Here is a 15,775-nt window from a genome sequence, read left to right on the forward strand (position 1 = left end):
TGAAGAATGTTCTAAAATCAGAAAGCATTTAACTTGAGGTATTCCCAAATGCCAAACACTGAAGCTCATTACTCATGTACCCTGATTACAATTGCCAAGGTTCAAAATACAGCCTAATATGTATGCTTCCATTTCACTGCTGCCCATCAATCTGATACTATGTGAATATGTCTTGTTAGTGAGATCTTGTCTACAGCCCTACTTTGGGGAGTTCCCGAACCTCCTAAAGTTGTATGTAAAATCCTCTGTGTACCTACATCTTTTCAGTGGGCCTACCACTTTCATTATATTTTCAGAAGGGTCAAAACGCAAAAGTAAAGAACTAACCCAAAGCAAGAACCGGAGCTAGGTATGGGTTCTTGCTTTCTTTCTCCTTCCTCTCTCCCTCCTTCAGTCTCAGAAAAAGAGACATTACCTTCTCACCTTCACTCAGTTCCAGCAGAAAGCCATACATTTCTATCCCTTGAAAACTAGCTCTTACCAGTGAAGCTCAGCCTCAATGCCTACTCACATCAGAGTCTGCCAATACTCCCCCCACCTACTTTCCAAGAGTATCTTGGAAAACACTACCTTACCTGAGACTGAAACAAAACCCCTAGATCACATCCATGTTGGATGATAACAGAAGAATTTAAGAAGTTATGAAGTTCCTTTAATAATGTAAAGGTTCTTTCTGCCATCAATAGAGAGACCAGTGTCTTCATCAAGCGAATGTGTTTTTACACTGGACGGCACAGTATTGCTAATTTTCTTGCAGCTTCAAAGGAGGAAATTACATTAAAAACATGGGGAGCACCACAAACTCAACTTCCAACTTGGCCTTACCTGGGAAAAGCAGTGAGCTTTCACCCCACCCTCCTGCTGGTTGTCTCACCTTCACAGAGTGAGGCTTCAGTGTCTGTCTCTGGGAAGAATGAGGGTCAAGGCTGCAAAGGGCTGCACTTTTGTGCTCTAATTGCAGGTCTCTTGTCATCTTACTCATTTTACCTGAAAAAAGACATCCCCCTCCTAGAGTTCCCTGAAGCTTTTCACCAACATCTGGGCTCTCACAAGGAACCATGACCATCAGCTGATGACTTCATGGAGCCAAGAAAAGATGATCAAGCCATGCTTTAATCAACATTTTAACAAACTAGCAATACTAAGATATAATTCACACACGACACCATTCACCTATTTAAAGTCTATCATTCATTGGCTTTTAGTATATTCAGAGTTAAGATTGTTATTACAAACATAAATTTTAAGGTGTTTTCATTGCCTCAGAAAGAAACTCTGTGCCCAATAGCAGTCCCTCTCCCCACTCCGCACCCGCCCCCGCGTCCCCCCCACCCCCCGCCAGCTGTCTCATGCATCCTCTTATCTACTTTCTGTTCCTATAGGTTTGCCTGTTCTGGACAGTTCATATACATGGAATCATAAAATGTCATCTTTTTGCGGACTGGCTTCTTTCACTTAGCATATTTTCAAGGATCATCCACATTAGAGCACGTATCATTGCTTCTCTTCTTTTTAATGCTCAATGATACCACAATGTAAGGATATATCAAATTTGTTTACCCACTCATCAGCTGATGGTTATTTGAGTAGTCATTTTCTGGCTACCATGAATAACGCTGCTATGAACAGTCACATAAAAGTTTTTATGTAGACATGTTTTCATTTCTCTCGGGTAAATACCTAGGGGTGGAATTGCTGGATCATGTGAACTCTGTTTAACCATTTGAAGAACTGCTCAGCTATTTTCCAAAACAACTGCTCCATTTTACATTCCTACCAGCAGTGCACGAGGGTTCCAATTACTCCACAGCCTTATCAGCAAGTTATAATCTGACTTTTCCATTTTAGCCATATAAGTGGGTGTGAAGTGGCATCTCATTATGGTATTTATTTATATGTCCCTAATGGCTAAGATGTTGAGCATATTTTCCTGTGTTTATTAGCAATCTGTATATCTTCTTTGGGAAAATACCTATTCAGATATTTTGGCTATTTTTTCAATTGGGTTCTCTTCCATTATTGCATCACACCTATAATATATAAAGAACTATTTTTTTTTCTTTATATCCATATTTATTTTTTCAAATACATTTGTCTCTATAAAGAACTATTATAAGTTCCTTATCAGTTATATGATTACATTTATTTTCTCCCAGTCTGTGGGTTGTCCTTTCACTTCCTTGATGATATCCTTTGATCGACATTTTTGAGTGAAGCCCAATTTACCTATTTTTTTCTTGTGCGGCTTTTGTTTTTGGCATCAAATCTAAGGAACCATTGCCTGATCCAAGGTCATGAAGAATTAACCCTATTTTCTTCTAAGTGTTTTATAGTTTTAGCTTTTACTTTTAGTTCTTTGATCTATTTTGAGTGTATGGTGTGGGTCTGGTAAAACTTAAATATTCTCCTTGTGGATATCCAGTTGTCCCAACACCATTTGTTGAAAAGACAACTCTTTCCCCATTGAATTGTCTTGGCACCTTCATCAAAAATCAATTGCTCATAAAAGTCAGGATTTATTTCTGGACTTTCAATTGTAGTCCATTGATCTATAGGTCTGTCTTTATACCAGTACCACTGTTTTATCACTGTAGCTTTGTAATTTTTAAAAATATTTTATTGATTGTGCTATTACAGTGGTCCTGATTTCCCCCGCTTTGTCCCCTTCCACTCAGTGCCTTCTACACCCTCAGGCAATCCACACACCATTGTTCATGTCCATGGGTCATGCATATAAGTTCTTTGGCTACTCCTTTTCCTATACTGTACTTTACATCCCCATGGCTATTCTGTAACTACCTATTTGTACTTCTTAATCCACTCACCTCTTCACCCTTCCCCAGTTCTCATCCGGCAACCATCTGGCAACTAACTTCTTTTCCCTTGCTGCTTTTAAGAGTCACTCTTTATCTTTAACCTTTGGACTTTTAATTATGTCTTGGAGTGGGCTTCTTTGCATCCATCATAATTGTGACTTTCTGTGCTCCCTAGACTTGCACATCTATTTCCTTCATCAAATTAGGGAAGTTTTCTTTCACTATTTATTCAGATGGATTTCCAATTTCTTGCTCTTTCTCTTCTTTCTGGCAGCCCCATGATGCCAATGTTGAACCTCTTGAAGTTGTTCCAGAGGTTGTTTACACTATCCTAATTTTTTTGGATTCTTTCTTCTTCTCCTTCTTATTGGTTGTTTTATGCTTCCTTATGTTCCAAATCATTGATTTGATCCTTGGCTCCATCCACTCTGTTGTTTCCCTGTCAATTATTCAATTAGTGTATCCTTCATTTCTGACAGGGTCTTTTGTATGCTGCTGAGGTCCTCACTAAGTTCCTTGAGCATCATTATAAAGTGTTTTGAACTCTGCAACTGTTAGATCACTTATCTCCATTTTGTTTAGGTCTTTTTCTGGAGTTTTGAGCTGTTTTTTCATTTGGGACATGTCTCTTTGTCCCCTCATTTTGCCAGTGTCCCTGAGGCTGTTTCTATGTATTAGGTAGAGCTGCTTTGACTCTGTGTCTTGGTAATGTTGCCTAATGTAGTAGGTGTCCTGTAGGGTCCAGTGGCACAGCCTCTCCTATCACCCACGCTGGGTGCTCGAGGTACGCCTTTTGTGTGGGGTGAGTACATCTGCCTCTTGTAGTTGAGCCTTGGTTACTGTGGGAAAATCAATGAAAGAGATTTACACAGGCCAGTCAGCTGCAAGGATTGGCTGTGACCACTTCCCACCAATCTCCACCCTCCGTGGAGGATCAGCTGTGCAGGGGCCAACTCCATAGAGCAGGACTTATTTCAGCAGGTCTCTGGAACATGCTGAGTTTGCCCCCTTGAGCACGTTGCTGTGGAGGTGGTTGGGTGGTGGTGCTTCAATTTGGTCTTTAGCGGTACACTAGGTAAACTGGCCCTAGGGTTTCCCAGGTGGTGCAGGCCAAGGTCAGTCCCCATCTATGTTTTGCCTGGGGCACCCTGCCTTAGCTGTGAAGCAATGAGATAACTGCTACTTGTGCCGGGCTGGAGATTCCCAGATGAAGCCAAACTGTAAATCTAATATGGCTGCTGCTAGGGCTCACGGAAGGCCAGCTGTTGCTCGTTTGATAGGATTTATGAGCCAAGACCAGCCATTCTTATGGAAAAACAGCTTGGGTGGGCCCAAAAGTTGGGTAGGGAAGAGTCTCTGGTGATCTCCAAGGCAAGTCAGTGTTAGCCAGGTGGACAGTCTCAGATATGATACTAGCTTACCAGCTCCATGGGGGTAGGTTTAGCAAAAGGAGAATGGCCTCTGCTCGCCTTGATGCCAGACACTTCACTTTCTCCCTGTATGCCACTGATGTCTTTCAAGCTGCTACCCCAGTGCTGGAGCTCAGAGGGAGTGAGTCTGAGTAGGTGAGCCTGTGTGTGGGTTCTTTAAAAGGAGCTGCTTGGGGCTCCCGAAGTTTCTTCCACTAACTCAATCGCCACTTGTTTTTGCAGCCAGTTGTGGAGACATCTTCCTGGCACTGGAATCCTGGGCTAGGGGTCCTGGTGTGGGTCTACAACTCCTTGCTCCCAAGATATCCCTCCCAGACTTTTATCCACATGGGTGTGGGACCAGCCTGTTCTGCATCTGTGCCCCTCCTACCAGTCCGGATGGATGTGGTTTCTTTAATCCCATAGATGTCAGACTTCTATTCAACATGATTTTGTAGTTGTCAGACTTCCATTCAGCTTGATTTCTGACATTCCTGAGTGATGGTTCTATTTTTTACTTGTAATTTTGATGTGGTTGTACAAAGACATGAGCCACGTCTGCCTATACTGCTACCTTGACCAGAAGTCTATAGTCAGTTTTGAGATCAGAAAGTATGAGTCCTCCAACTATGCTCTTCTTTATTAAAATTATTTTGGCTATTCTGATTCTCTTGCATTTTTGTTGATTTCAGGATCAGCTTATCAATTTCTGCAAAGAAGCCAGCTAGGCTTCTGACAGTTAGGGACTGCATCAAATCCGTAGATCAATGTGGGGAGTGTCACCATCTTAACAATACTAAGTTTCCGATTCATGACCTGGGACATCTTTCCATCTACTTAGATCTTTAATTTCTTTCAACAATATTTCATAGTTTTCAGAATATATGTTCTTTAGTTAAATTTATTTCTAAGCATTTTATTTTTTTGATGATAGGGTAAATGGAATTTTATTACTTTCATTTTCTGATTGTTCAATGCAAACATACAGAAATATAATTGATTTTTTTATGTTCATCTTGTATCCTGCAACCTTGTGGAATTCATTTATTAGTTCTAAGTTTGTGGATTCTTTAGGATTTTCCATATACAAGAGAATGTCAACTGCGACCAGAAATAGTTTCACTTCTTCCTTTCCAATCTAAATGTCTTTTATTTTCTCGCCTACCTGTCCTGACTAGAAACCCCGGATTATGTTGAAAAGAAGTGGCCAGAGAGCAGAATACATGTCTTTTTCCTGACCTTACGGGGGAAAGCTTTCAACCTTTTATAGTTACGTGTGATGTTACCTGGGGGTTTTTCTGATGTCCTTTGCCAGGTTGAGGAAGTTCCCTTCTATTCCTATCTGTTGAGCGTTTTCCTTATCACAAAGAGGTATTACATTTTGTCAAATACTTTTTTCTACATCTGTTACTATGATCAAATGACTTTTGTCCTTTATTCTACTAATATAGTCTATCATATTAATTTTCAGATATTAAACCAAACATTATTTCCTAGGGTAAGTATACTCAATCATGGTATACAGTCCTTTTCATACGCAACTGGATTTGGTTTGCTAGTATTTTGTAGAGATTTTACATCTATAATAAGAGATATTGTTCTATGGTTTTCTTGTGATATCCTTACTCTAGTGTTATACAGGGTAATACCAATTCAAAGAATGAGTTGGGAGTGTCCCTTCCTTCTACATATTGGAAGGGCTGTAGAATAATTCTGTCTTAATTTTACTTTATATATTTGGTAGAATTTATCAGTGAAATCATCTTGTCCTGGGCTTTTCTTTGTGAATTATTTTCAATTAGTAATTCAATCACTAATTCAATCACTTTACTTGTTTACATCTATCCAGATTTTCTCTCTCTTCAGGTATTATTTCAACAACCATTCATAATCTGGCAACCTCATTGCAGCACAGGTAGTAGCCTGTACTCCCAAATACTGAAGCTCTTGCTTTAACTCACCTAAACTTCAACTCCTCTATCACTGGTAGGGAAACTATGTGACTTTGAACAATGTGTCCTGATTTCAGATAGCTAAGCCAAAACTCAACTCATATACTGAACTGGTTGTTAGCATTCTCCCAGTTTTTTCTTATGAACAAACATGGTACAAAGTGAGTTAAGCAACAAGGTCACATACACTCTGGTGACAAGGAAACAAGAAACCAGAGAAATATTTTCACTACAGTAGCTTGAGGGATTTGATGAATTGTTCCACACCCCTCCTGTTGGCTCCTTGTCCTCCTCATCCAGCACATCTTCTAAACATGACATGATATTTGCAAGTTTTTAAGAGGTACTGTAATTGTTACCTTCTGCTTATGTGCTGAAAATAATAAAGGAAAATAATAAGACTGCAATTACTGGAGTCAAACCCACTACTTGTATGTCACAAACAAGTTTTTTAGTGTTTCTGGACTTTAGTTTCTTACCCATAATGTAGAGATAAAATAATATATATGCCAAAGTATTATTTTGATAAGCAAATAATACATGTAAAAGGCATGGAACAATAGCTGACACCTTTACATATCATATTATAGTAAACCATGCAGCTAACACATCTAAGATAGTTCCAGGTTGTTAGGATGTGGAAAGGAATAGACTTTCTATGCTCTCTGCACTGTGTAGAAGCTCTGAGAACTGAAACTGCACAGATCCCATGAGAATAGTGAATGCCTCCATTCTCAAGGAAATCCACCTTGCAGAAGAAAAGAGTGGGTGGAAAGTAACAGAGCATCATAATTAAAAGCACAGCCTCTGGAATTAGGTGGACCTGTGTCCAAAATCTGACTCCACCTTTTATTAGCTGTTACCCTGAACAAGACACTTAACTTCTCTAAGCTTCTGTTTACTCACTGGTAATATGGGAAAAATAATACTGACTATAAGGAGACTTGATGAGGATTAAGACAGTACTTGTAAAGTGCCCAGGACAAAATATCCACCGAGGAAACAAAAACTGCTTTTATTAGTTTTTTTAAATTTAGATTTAATTTTAAAATTTGTTTAAGAAATAAATAATAAAGAAACAGGACCTGATGTTGGTCCAGGAGCTCTCAACCCTGGCTATACATGTGACTCACCTGGAGAGCTTTGAGACCTTTGAAAAGCAATGTTGCCTAAATGCCACCTAAGACAAATGGAAGCAAACTCTCTGAGGATGGGTCTGGATATCAGCATTTTTAAAAGCTATCTAGGGAAATTCCAATGTGCAGTTGGGAGTGAGAACCCTAATAGTTAGCCAGCAAAGAAGGCTGGCTTTTTACCACCTGAAACTAATTGTTTTTATTAACAGCTTCTATCCTACAAAATAACCCCATCAGATTTGCCCTCTCAAACCAGAATTACTAGTATCTGATGGTGAAATGGAAGCCAAGACAGTTTGAACAATTCATTTTTGGGAGAAACAGAGAGGCAGATTCGAAACTCAAGTCAGGCCCTGAAGCCCAGACCTCTTACTCAGATGCATTTCTAACTACCACTACTTCCTCGGCACAACTGCAAACCTAATCATGATACGCTCCTCACTAAAATCCTATAACGCACTTACCCCCTTAGAATGCAGTCCATACTCCTTAATGAGAACACCACACTTCAATGCCTTGTCCAAGAGCGTGCACGGTGAGGATGAGTCACATACATGCAATTCGCTCTGGTGCTGGTCCAAATAGCCAAACCACTACCCACCCAAGGAGACAGTGTTCAATCTCAGCGGCCAGTTAACACGCTTAAGAGGAACAATGTTAATACAAAAGAATGCAATGTGAATGGCGGCCCCTGGAATTGTGCAATGTGGCAACACTGCTGGCTCCAGTTCTCTTTCTAGCCTCATCTCTCTCTGATCTCCCTTTTTTGTCATCACAATTGTTGTCTCTTCTCTCACTTCATCACCTTGACACATGCTTTTCCCTCAGTATGAAACACTGGTTCCTTATTCTGCAGACTTCATTGTAAATGTCACTTTCCAGAAAAAGTCTTTCCCAACCACCATGACCACCACCAAAGTCCTTCCCCAGTTAGACGCTGCTGCTGTCTTCCTTTCACATCCCCTAGTTCCCCCACCAGCATTCTCACACATCAGTGCTACTGAGTGCAAGGATCATGTTGGTCTTGCTCAAGATTCCCAGGGTTCTGGGGATGGTGGAGTGAACAGGGGCCCAGGAACAACTCTTGAAACAACTGACCCGCAACAAAAGGTTATTCTCCTAACTCAGGTCTTACTCTCATCTTCTAAGGCAAACTCTGTGGGAAATGTTAAAAACCGTTGAATCTGGGTGTTGTATATACAGTGATCTATTCTTCCAATTTTTTTGTAAGTTTGAAAATTTTAGGTGTAAAAATAAAGTGAGTTCTACCTCTACTCCTAATCCTGCCCTTCTTGCTAAATAGTATTCAGCTACAGGACATCTAGTAACAACTTGTCATAATCATTTTCCCACCATACGATGGCAGGACTATCAGGCAGAGAGTACCAATCTGTTGCTAGCTTAAGAAAGTACTAAAGAACCCTTAGGGTCTGCTAACAAAGAGAAAGAAGCTTCTTCCAACAGCCAGATACCGTGTTCCCACAAAATGCTAAGATTTTATCCATTTCCTTTGATAGCCTTTCCTAGAGAAGAAGAGAAATGCTGTTCAGGTCTGAGAAGAAGAGGAAGAAAAGGAGGCTGGAAAGGGTGAGCAAGCTGCAGGAGAACAGAGCAGTGATATATTATGTCATCAGGGGAGCTGAGTTACATGAATTCAGCTTGCTCTGGTGGTAGCCTAGCAGCCATATCAGCAACCAGCCAAGCATGCTCACTTCCAGCAACCACCTAATGTGCACAAGACAGAACACCGTTAACACTGAGGAGAAAGCCCCCATTAGACAGCCATTCCCAAAAGACTATGCACCATAAACAGCTCTCTCTAGTAAAAACCCTGACAAAGACATTCACTTTTGAAGTTCAGTAGATGAAGAAAGTAGAAGTGAACCCCTCACTTCCTAGCCTCTCTGTTCTCTTCTGAAGAGCATTCCTGCAGCAGAGAACAGGACGTCCATGTGGCTGACCTAAGCTCTGACACTTGCCATTACCTCTTGCTGCTTCTCCTCATTGGGGTAGGTGTCTACAAATACTCCCAGCCCCACAAATTTGTCCATGTTTCCAAACACAGGCCCTAGAGAGAGAGAAGAGATGATGAACAATGAAAAAAAGTCAAGAGTTGAAATAAGAATAATATATCACTAACGATGGAGAAAAAATAAAATTCAAATGACTCTCAGGCCTCAATTAAGACAAGAAAACATATGTAAAAGCCCCCAGTAAAGTACATGGCCTGTAACAAGCACCCAATAAATAGCTGCAGTTGCTACTGAAGACAGGGGAAAGAGAGAAGGCCACTGCAACCTTGTTTAGCACTATAGCTGCTACCTGATCCCGACTGGCTGCTGGGGCATCCCTAAAGAATTCTGCTTCACAAACACTTGGTGACAACCATGCCCCTAAGAGAGGTTTGATTTCCCAAGTTTGACTTCTGGTTGCAAAGAGATCAGGCTGAATCAGGTGGAGTTTGCCACCTGCTTGGGGCGATGGCTCCCACGCAACAGGAAAAACAGACATTCTTCTCCTAACTCAGGAGTGCTGACATTGGTCATGTGAACACCCAGAAGGAATCTGCTCACCCAACCATCAGTGTTCAGGAGAGCCAGTGCTTTCCCCTCCTCAACAGGTCAGGTCGGGTCACAGGAAAATCAGAAGGAACTAAGTAAGAATTGCCCCAGGATGAGTCAAATTCAGCTGCTTATGAGGACTCAGATCCCACTCTAGAGACTAGGCAGGCCAGTCTTCATCCACAGACACCAACGGAGAGGGAAAATTGCTGGCATTGTGGGGACGTACCCTTCTCAAAAAGAGGGTGCATGAGAAAGCACGTTGAGCCCTGACTGGTGTGGCTCAGTGGGTTGGGCATCGCCCCACAAATCAAAAGGTCTCCATTTCGATTCCTGGTCAGGGCACGTGTCCCCCGGTGGGGGCATGAGAGAGGCAATTGATGGATGTTTCTCTTGCACATCGATGTTTCCTTCCCTTTCTTTTTCCCTCCCTTCCTCTTTCTCTAAAAATAAATACATAAAATCTTTTTTAAAAAAAGAAAGGAAAAAAAAGAAAGCAGGTCATTCATCCTGTACACAAAAGCAACCCAGGATCCCAATACCTGGCTGCATCCGATCCTTTGTGTACCAGATTGCCAAGCCATCCCCATGCAGATTCTTCTTTCCTTGTCCATGGATTTTGAAGTGCACCTGCAACTCCCAGTCTCTCAGAAAACATGGCTGAAGTGAAAAACACATTGGGATCAATGAAGAGCATGAACGCAAAACCCCTCATCAGCAGTCTACAGACTAAGAAAACATACATGCAGGTAACATGAGGATAAGGGTTAAACTTGCTAAGTGATTGTCTCATAAAATTAAAGAGATAGAACCATTCAACTGTATATGAGGTTTAATATAAAAAGTATATAAACCTCCTAATTTTCTTCAACATCTCCCAAAAGGAACAGTATAGTACGCCAAAGTGGGAAAAGACACGAGACCACCATGTGAGACTGCTATCATCCTACACCGATCCAGCAAAGCATCTCAGCCTGTAGAGTACAGGTTGCTAAATTAACTCATCTGCAGCTTAAGATCACCTCTCTGACAGAAATATTCTAAAAAGCTTGAATTTAAAGAAAGGTCAAAGGCTCATTATTGTGAAAGAAGAAGAAAAACGAAGTCATTATGCAAAGGTTTCCAGGAATAATTAGCAGATGCTATACACACGTCTAATTAGTTAGACTTGGCCATATGCCAAGCTAAGGGGTAAACTGGAGTTCCCATGAGAAAGGGTAAGTTACAATCCCCCAAAACCTCATATCTGTGGCCAGGAAGCATAAATGCACCAAAAGAGAAGAACTCCACCCCCACCACAGGGACAGCTTCTGGTGGGAAACCTTTAAAGAGGTGGGTATGGTTTCTATTTTTGAACTGTGTAGCAAACCTTGGAAAATGGAGGAGGTAATTGTTAAAACGCTTTCTTTCTTTTAATTATTATTTCTAAAAAAATTTTATTGTTGACAGTATTTTGAACACTTTCAAGTAGAAACCAGAGTGGGTATTTTGTTTAGAGATGCTCCTGGTTAAAGTTCACCATGAAAAAAGAAGAGAAGAAGGATCAGATAGACCAATGGGATTCAGCCAAAGGCTCTCCAAATAGATTGTTCTGGCTCTCAAGCAACACATTGCTAGATCATTTTCAGTTTTCAGTTTAATTTCTGGGAAATCTTCCAAAAAGTGTCAGTATTGGGAGTACACAGTCCAAATGAAAGGAGTGCAGATACTTCTAAATTCACCAGCGAACCCTGCAATTTCCAATAGTTTACCCTACTCTGATGAACTCAAGTCTCTGTGTTGTCATTCTGGGTTCTCATCTTTCTGCTGTTACATTTATATTTCAGGGCAAAAGAGGTTCACATTGACCTAACAGGTGACAGGTGCCTGCCACTTATCCATGGCCTTATGTAGCACAATGCTATACAGTTTTGCTCAGGACTATGTCTAACAGTGGTTCTGAAACTTTGCTGCACATTAGATTCACCTAGTCCTAGAGGGCATTAAAAAATCCCAGTGGCCAAACTACACCCATTCCAATTAAATCAGAATCTCTGTGGGGTGGGATCCAGGTATCAACTCCAAAGGACAGCCAGATTTCAGAACTACTGCTCAAACCAATGCTTCCTATCCAAATAACTCAGAAACAAATCCCTAGGTTCTTTCTGATAGCCAGCTATCCAAAAGTACAGGTAGCAGAAAATCTGAAAAAGGTAAGGAAAACTAGAAACTAGACTAGAATTGCTGCCAAGAGTTACAGAGACAGCTTTATCAAGACAGAAGCAAAGTACCAAGCCCTGGATACAATCATTTAGTAACCAAGAGACCTCCATCAATGAACCTTAAAAGGGATGTAGAACACAACGACATGCATTTCTGTAACCATTTTAACTTTCTAAAGCTGTTTCATATTTATTTTCATAACAACCCTGGTGGGAAAGTAGAACAAGAATTATGAAGCGCATCTGACAAATGGAAAAACTGAAAACTGAGAGGTTAACTAACCTCCTGGGGCTCACAGTGGGTATGTGATACAACTAGATCTGGAACCCGAGTCTTTCAACTGGCAGTTCTTTATTTCTTCTGCCAGAACATACCACCCTACACTCTTGTCCAGGGATGAGCTCAACACTGTAGTCTGAGTTAAGGAGCCAGCTTGTGTAAATGGCTCATGCAGAAACTTCTCTTCTCCCTCTGCTCCTTTAGAATTCTCTGCACATAACATGAACAGGAAGAAGAAATAGTGGTCTTTTCTGAGATTCACTTATCTAAACCTCCCAATGACAAAACACACACACACACACACACACACACACACACACACACACAGAAGTGAGTTCTTAGGTAATGTGAACGCAAGAGAGAGTATTTAAGGATGATGCCAAGGTCATTCCCAAAAGTAAAGCAGTTGTAAAAGATTTAGAAAGAGCCCTGGAAACCAAAAAGAAAGCACCGTCTTACACTTGAGCAAAATCAGAATGCAGCCACACCAGTAGTACTACATTCACTTCTTGCTGCCATACCTCAAGGGAGACAATGTAGCTAGAAAAGGTCCAGAGAAGGACAAATAAAATGACCAAGGGCTCAAAGTGGCTATCACATGAAAATAAAACTTTAAAATTAGACTCCTCAAAGTGAAATAACAAGGGGGAGGAGAAACTGGGATGAAATTTGGGAATAAATTTAAAAGACAAGCCTTCTACTTTACAAAGGAAAGTAACTAAACATGAGTTATTAACCTTCAAGAAGTCATACTCTCAAGTCAATCAGGAATTAAAGGCATTTCAGAAAACAGAACCAAAATGAATTATTTGCTATAATTAGGGCAATAAAGAGCATTTCCCTTAATATCTAATTTCATTATGCAGGTCATCATAATCTCTGAAATGAAAACTCTTGATGTCCACAGAAGATAGAATACTGGAAATAGAGACAGTAAAATTAAGTCAATATGCCCCTGGTGAACTTTTTAGGATTTTTTGAGTCACCAACATAGGAGGGAGGATCCATTCCCCCTTTTTATATGTGAGTAAAATGTAGCACCATTAAAAAAAATTTCCCAGTTAAACCAAAAAGAGCTTGACCCTCAGGCCTCTGGGGCTTAGCTTAATCACCTTGTTTCTTTAAACGATCAAGCATGACTTCACCAGATATCTCAGGCCGTAAGCCCTATGCGAGTAAGAACTATGTCTGTATAACCCACAGCATTAGCAGAGACCCACACAGAAGAGGGAGGAAGATTCTTACCACCCGGTTCCATAGGGCACCCTGTTTACTTTGCATATCTGGGGTAAGGCGGATATATTGGGTCATCACCATGGCGTTGCCCATCAGATTCCACAATGAGGAACTTCCAGTGCCCACACCTATGGGGAGGAAGTAGATCAGTTCATACTCTTCAACACCAACCCATTCAGAAAGCCACCAGAAGGCCCTCCAAAAGCTGCAGTCATCACTTTCCCCCCCTTTCATATCAATCTCACACCTTCTATCATAAACTTTAAATCCTTATGGTCTTTACAGCTTCCTTTAACAAAGTCCTTCTCAGGTGAAGACTCCAAAACATATCAGAGCTATCGCTTTATCCATGCCACAGTTAATCATTGCTCATATCCATTCCTCCTCTTTTTTATATGCGAGTAAATTTTAGCAGCATTAAAAAAAAATTCCCCAGTTAAACCAAAAAGAGCTTGACCTTCAGGTTTTTGAGACTTAATCACCTTGTTTCTTTAAACAATCCAAGCATGACTTCACCAGATATCTGACTATAAGCCCCCTGAGCCAGTGAGAACTGTGTCCCTATAACCTCAGCATTATCAGAGACACACAGAGAGGAGGCGCTCCATGCATCTACTAAGTGAATAAAAAGTCACCCTTAACAGCAGCGTAAATGCTCTTGCGCTTGGAGTTTTTGTTTGCTGTTCCCCTACTCACGCGTTAGTGGGGAAACAGGCTTGTGTCAAGCCATCTGCACTGATGTGGTCCTCTTTGTAGCCAAGTATACACATTATCTGGTTGATAAACTGTGCCCAAGGGCCTATGAACCCTAAACAGAACAAAGCTATCAGCCTCTTTCATCAGTAGGGTTCCTGGGCTGGAGAAGAACAGGTGTTTTAACCGGCAACAGATTTATCTTCTGTCTCAGTCTGGCCAAAGTGTACCCCAGCTCTGCCTTCTGCTTTACTTCTAGTACATCCACAGCTCCATCCGGACGGAGATAGTTCATTGCTCCTGGCCCTCCGTCACTCGCCCCAATTCGCAGTCCCCTCCCTTTCCCACATTCCTCCTGTCCAACACCGAGCTCTCCTTCGTTCAGGCCTAGCCCTAGCGGCTTCCGAGAGCCCAGCTACGACCTGCTGGAAACATCCAGCGCTAAGTCCGGGTCGGTGGGGAGGGCAGGTGGGGAGGAAGACTGACCCCTGCCCTTTAGGCCCATGTTCTCCCAAAACGGCAGGAGTCCCCGTGCGTCCCCTCCCACCGCCGGAAGTTTCTGGGGCCGCGAAGCCCGTCGCCGCCCATTTCTACCGAGCAGCTCAAGTCCTGAAGCCCTCCCCGAGCACGATCACCTAGTCCCGGGCGCCTCACCCTGGTAAGGCTTCGACAGCGAGTGCTCCCGTTTCAAGTACTCGAACGTCTGACCCGCCCCGACTTTTCGGGGCCCTTGCCCAGACCCCAACAAAAGCAGCAGCAGCAACATCCTGGACCCATCCGGAGCCGACAGATGCCGCCGCCACCGGTACCACCACCCCGAGGGTCCCAAAGTGGCCGCCATCTTTTTCACCACTGTGCCTTCACCAAAAGTCCGCCCCCTCTCACACGCCATTGGCCCATGGAACCATCTGCTCCGCGTCCCATTGGCTTTTGTCGATTCCCTGTCGCCACAGGTGAGCAACCCACCGATTGGCTGGCTTGGTACAGTTGCCTTGCCAACCCAGGAAGGGGGCGTGGCCAAGTGCCTGGACTCCCTCACTTGCTTTTTCCCTGAGCTCCGCTTAGGCCTACTGGTATATGTAGTGATTTTCATTTGGCTTTGCAATCTGAAGAAAATTTAAAGAGATAAAATGTTTCTTCTGTGATCTAGACTAAATTTAAATGTTTCTTCCCGTCCCACGCAAACGTTCTAATCTCTCTGCCATAGTACCCTCCTGACTGCGGAACTATGAGGATATAAAAATGAAAGGAGAAACAGAAAATTATACAATTGAAGTAGCTGGAAAATTCTCAGGAAAATAAGCAAATTTATGAAAGACTTGAACAACACTGTCAAACAACTGGAGCTGATAACCTTAATAGAAATTTCACCCAACAGCAGCAGAAGACACATTCTCTTCACGTGCAAAAGAAACATTTGCCAAGATAGTTTGGGTCAAAACACAGCAAACTCCACCCACCCCGCTCCCACCACCACCTCCACCACACTCA

The 15,775-nt window shown here is 42.0% G+C and overlaps 1 protein-coding gene across 5 annotated transcripts in view; it reads right to left on the reverse strand.

Annotated features, from left to right (window-relative positions):
• LMAN2L (lectin, mannose binding 2 like) overlaps positions 1-15,143 on the reverse strand; it is a 30,715-nt gene extending 15,572 nt beyond the window's left edge. For 4 of the 5 annotated variants that reach the window (XR_008530185.1, XM_054586003.1, XM_054586011.1 and 1 more), the window contains exons 1-4: positions 14,939-15,143; positions 13,601-13,719; positions 10,417-10,534; positions 9,299-9,381 (exon numbers count right to left, since the gene is read on the reverse strand). Coding sequence is in view for 4 of the 5 variants with exons in the window: in XM_054586003.1 (XP_054441978.1) it covers positions 9,299-9,381; positions 10,417-10,534; positions 13,601-13,719; positions 14,939-15,125 (507 nt within the window). In the remaining variant the exon portion in view is untranslated. Of the gene's footprint in view, positions 1-9,298; positions 9,382-10,416; positions 10,535-13,600; positions 13,720-14,938 lie in introns of those variants that run through there. The other variant, XM_054586019.1, reaches the window with a different exon arrangement.
• Between the last annotated feature and the right edge of the window lie 632 nt (positions 15,144-15,775).

Source organism: Pteronotus mesoamericanus, unplaced genomic scaffold (genome assembly GCF_021234165.1).
Source record: "Pteronotus mesoamericanus isolate MK-2021 breed Mesoamerican mustached bat unplaced genomic scaffold, CSHL_Meso_final contig_121, whole genome shotgun sequence".
Lineage (NCBI taxonomy): Eukaryota > Metazoa > Chordata > Mammalia > Chiroptera > Mormoopidae > Pteronotus > Pteronotus mesoamericanus.